At 54.0% G+C, this 3,098-nt stretch overlaps 1 protein-coding gene across 1 annotated transcript; it reads right to left on the bottom strand.

The window, feature by feature from the left end:
- Positions 1 to 335: 335 nt before the first annotated feature.
- Positions 336 to 2,867, bottom strand: MAP1LC3C (microtubule associated protein 1 light chain 3 gamma). The gene is made up of 4 exons (XM_024575974.2): positions 2,810 to 2,867; positions 2,655 to 2,710; positions 2,397 to 2,503; positions 336 to 747 (listed from the first exon to the last, which is right to left on the bottom strand). The coding sequence occupies exons 1-4, from the start codon at positions 2,865 to 2,867 to the stop codon at positions 336 to 338; spliced, it is 633 nt and encodes a 210-aa protein (XP_024431742.2).
- Between the last annotated feature and the right edge of the window lie 231 nt (positions 2,868 to 3,098).

Below are 3,098 nucleotides of genomic sequence, written 5' to 3'. Positions count from 1 at the left end.
ACTTTATACTGAAAAGTTACAACTTCGGCATAAATCTGCGTGACATGGACAAGAACGCAAGGGAAACAACCAAGTTGAGTGGATGCTGCAGAATGTAACAACACTTTCTGTAATGACTCAGATAAGGGCCCCACCCCCACCGCCACCCCCACCCCACGCTCACGACGGCTCCTCCGTGCCAGACCCCACCCCAGGCCCCGTTCCCAACGACCGAACTCACGGGACTCCGGCTGCAGGGCGACGCCCAACGCCAGGGCCTGCGGCCTCCACCCCGGAAGACACCGCCGAGGCACAAAACCCCACCCCTTCAACACCTGTGACCTAGAACAGGCTCATTAGCTACAGAACCCGCAGGAGCCTCCGTGGTTTTCTGCGGGCAACAGCGCGTGCGCACCAAAGGGAGCAGGGCGGCCGGAGCCTCTGGTCAGGTTGGCGCTGTTCCCGCAGGGGGGCCCGGCTGTCTGTCTGTCCATCGTGTAAACGGGGGAGCTGGTTGGCCCTGCTGGCATCGGCCCCTGGGTGGGAGGGCCAGTCCCGGGTGAGGCCCGCCACCCGGGCTGCTCCATCCTTAGGACCAAAGGCTCCGCGCCGCCGAACATCTCCTGGGAGGTGTAGGTCATGTACAGGAAGCCGTCCTCGTCCCTGTGGTCCCTGTAGATCTCCGCCATGGTCACGCTCATGCTGACGGCGCTCTTGTCATTCACCAGCAAGTAAAAGGCCTCGGTGGCCCCGAGGACCATGCGGCTCCTGGCACGGGGCAAGGGGAAGGGCAGGAAGGGAGGAGGTTAACCCAAAGCTCACTGGAGCTTGTCATCCTCCAACTGGAGCATCAGCCAGGAGAGGCCTGTTGAAAATGCAGATTCCTGGGCCCCACTGCAGAGATTTCGGTTTAGCAGATCTGGGAAGCAGCCCAGGAATCCATAGTATTGTGACGCTTGAGAAGGCAGAGCAGAGCGGCTCCTGTTGCCTTCCTTGGAGATCAAGCTACCCCAAGGCCTCCTAATTGGGCCAAAAGGGGGAAGCCTTCCCATACCAACACAAAAATGCTAAGTAAATGAGCCCCTCTTTGCTCTGAGGTTGAAGGTATTTCCCCAGAGATACAAAGGGGATCCCAGTCTCTTCCAGCATCTCATGCTAAATAGCCTTGAATGACCTTTGGAAGGGGTCTACGGCCTCCCCGTGCGCACTTTCCTCCCCCTGCCCTTTCTCCCTCGCATCAAGGAGACAGGGAAGCAGCAAAGTTCAACTGGACATGCTTTACATGTCAATCTGAGTTGGGATTCATCCCGGAGTAGAGGACAGCCTGGTGGCAGAACACGCAGACAAAGGCTCTGTCTCACCTGCAGCCCACATCCATTTGCTCTACTTGGTGAGGCAGGTGCAGCCCACCCACTCAGGCCTTAGAGCTTTGAACTTGCAGGTGAGCATGGTCCATGCATCAGTGGGAGACTGGCAGCTGGAGCCCTGATTCATTTTATAATCAGATCACCCCTCCCAGCATAACCCCAAAGGTTTTCGCTCCGACAACTGCATGGCTGAATTTGGGCGCGAAAGAGCTGCTCTGCAATGGGAATGGGTGGAGCTGCCGTGGATCCTGAAGGAAGTTCTGTTCCCAGCACCTGCTCCTCCAGCTCCTTCTGGCTTTGCCAGGCTCTGAGGAGAGGAGTCAGGATGCTCCCAAGTAGCTCATTACAACAAATACAGCAGAAACAAATACATATTCATAATGAATTCTCGAACAAACAAGCTGCAGCAGCTACCCAGGCTTCCAAGGGCCGGCCTCTCCAGACGGTAGGCCTGTGCAGAATTACCCACGGGGTCACATGCCCGTTACTCACAGGCATTGTATTGCAGGCATGGGTCTGAAGACACCACGTAACCCTCTGAGGCTTTAAAAGTAGCTACGTTTTCTTTGCTGGGCCCTGTCCCAGGAAGGAGTGTGTTTTGGAGACACCATCCTTGTCCCTCTTCTCTGAGCAGTGAAGCATGCCTTTACCTTTTGAAGAGGTCCCCACTCCCCAGGCACGCACACCCTGGAAAGGTGTTGTGTCTCCCTGGGAAAATGCTGACTGGTTGTTCCACACTCTCAGGAGGAAAAGATACTCAGGACTAGTTCACAGCCGAGACAATTTTAGAAAGGTCTTCGAAATATTGGCAGCTGTACGCTTTTTAGATTTGTTATCTGAGAGGTTCTCCCACCTGTTAAAATAGAGGAACTCTCAGAACATCTTTTCCAGCCACTAAAGAATATAAAAGGTGATCACAAAGGAAACCTTTTCCCCCTAGTCTCCTGGAACGCCCTATCTTCAAAACCAAACTAACTAGCAAAGCAAACAAGGGGAAATAAAGCCCAAGGATGCACCCTGCAACCCCTTCGCATGTGCCTTGTCACCTACCGGATGATGCTGAGGAACTGGGTCATGGTCAGCTCCTGAGGGACCAGGAACTTGGTCTTGTCCAGCAGAGGCAGGAACTTCTCCTTGGAGTAGCGTTCCACTACGACCTGTTGAGAGTTTTCAGCCCCTGAGGATGTGACTCGGAGCTCTCAGTGGCTGAGAATCTCAGAGCAGGAGACATAGTGGGGTTTTGTTCTTGTTCTTGTTTTCAAGAAACAAAGTAGTATACCCTTTTCAAAAAGTACAGGGGAGTCTTACCGGGATCTTGTTGGGGAACTTCGCCCGGATTCCAGCAACTTCCTCTTGTCTGGTTGCTGTGAACATTTCAAGTACAGAAGAGTAAGTAAATAGCAAGAGAAGTCTGCATCCTCCCCTCTCTGTCTGGTGACCCAGACGCTACCCGGGAACTTTACCTAAGCTCTTCCTCTGCTTGAAGGGTCTGAGGCTCGGGCTTTTTTGTGGAGCTTGCATTTTGCTCAACAGCTGTGTCTGTGTCTGACTTAAAAAAAAAAAAAATCCCACAGCCAGGATCTAACTCATTCCTCCATCTGCTTCCAATCCGCCTGCAGGAGCCTAAAGGAGGCCCTTATGTAGGGCTGTGTGACATCAGGCCTCTCCAACCCTCCCCTCCCCTCCCCCACGCCCCCTCCCTGGGCAAGAGGAGGTCAAGTCTGAGGATGGAAATGGGATAGCCACCTGCTT

Source organism: Desmodus rotundus, chromosome 10, assembly GCF_022682495.2.
Source record: "Desmodus rotundus isolate HL8 chromosome 10, HLdesRot8A.1, whole genome shotgun sequence".
NCBI lineage: Eukaryota > Metazoa > Chordata > Mammalia > Chiroptera > Phyllostomidae > Desmodus > Desmodus rotundus.
This window is presented reverse-complemented; position numbering and strand designations above follow the sequence as displayed.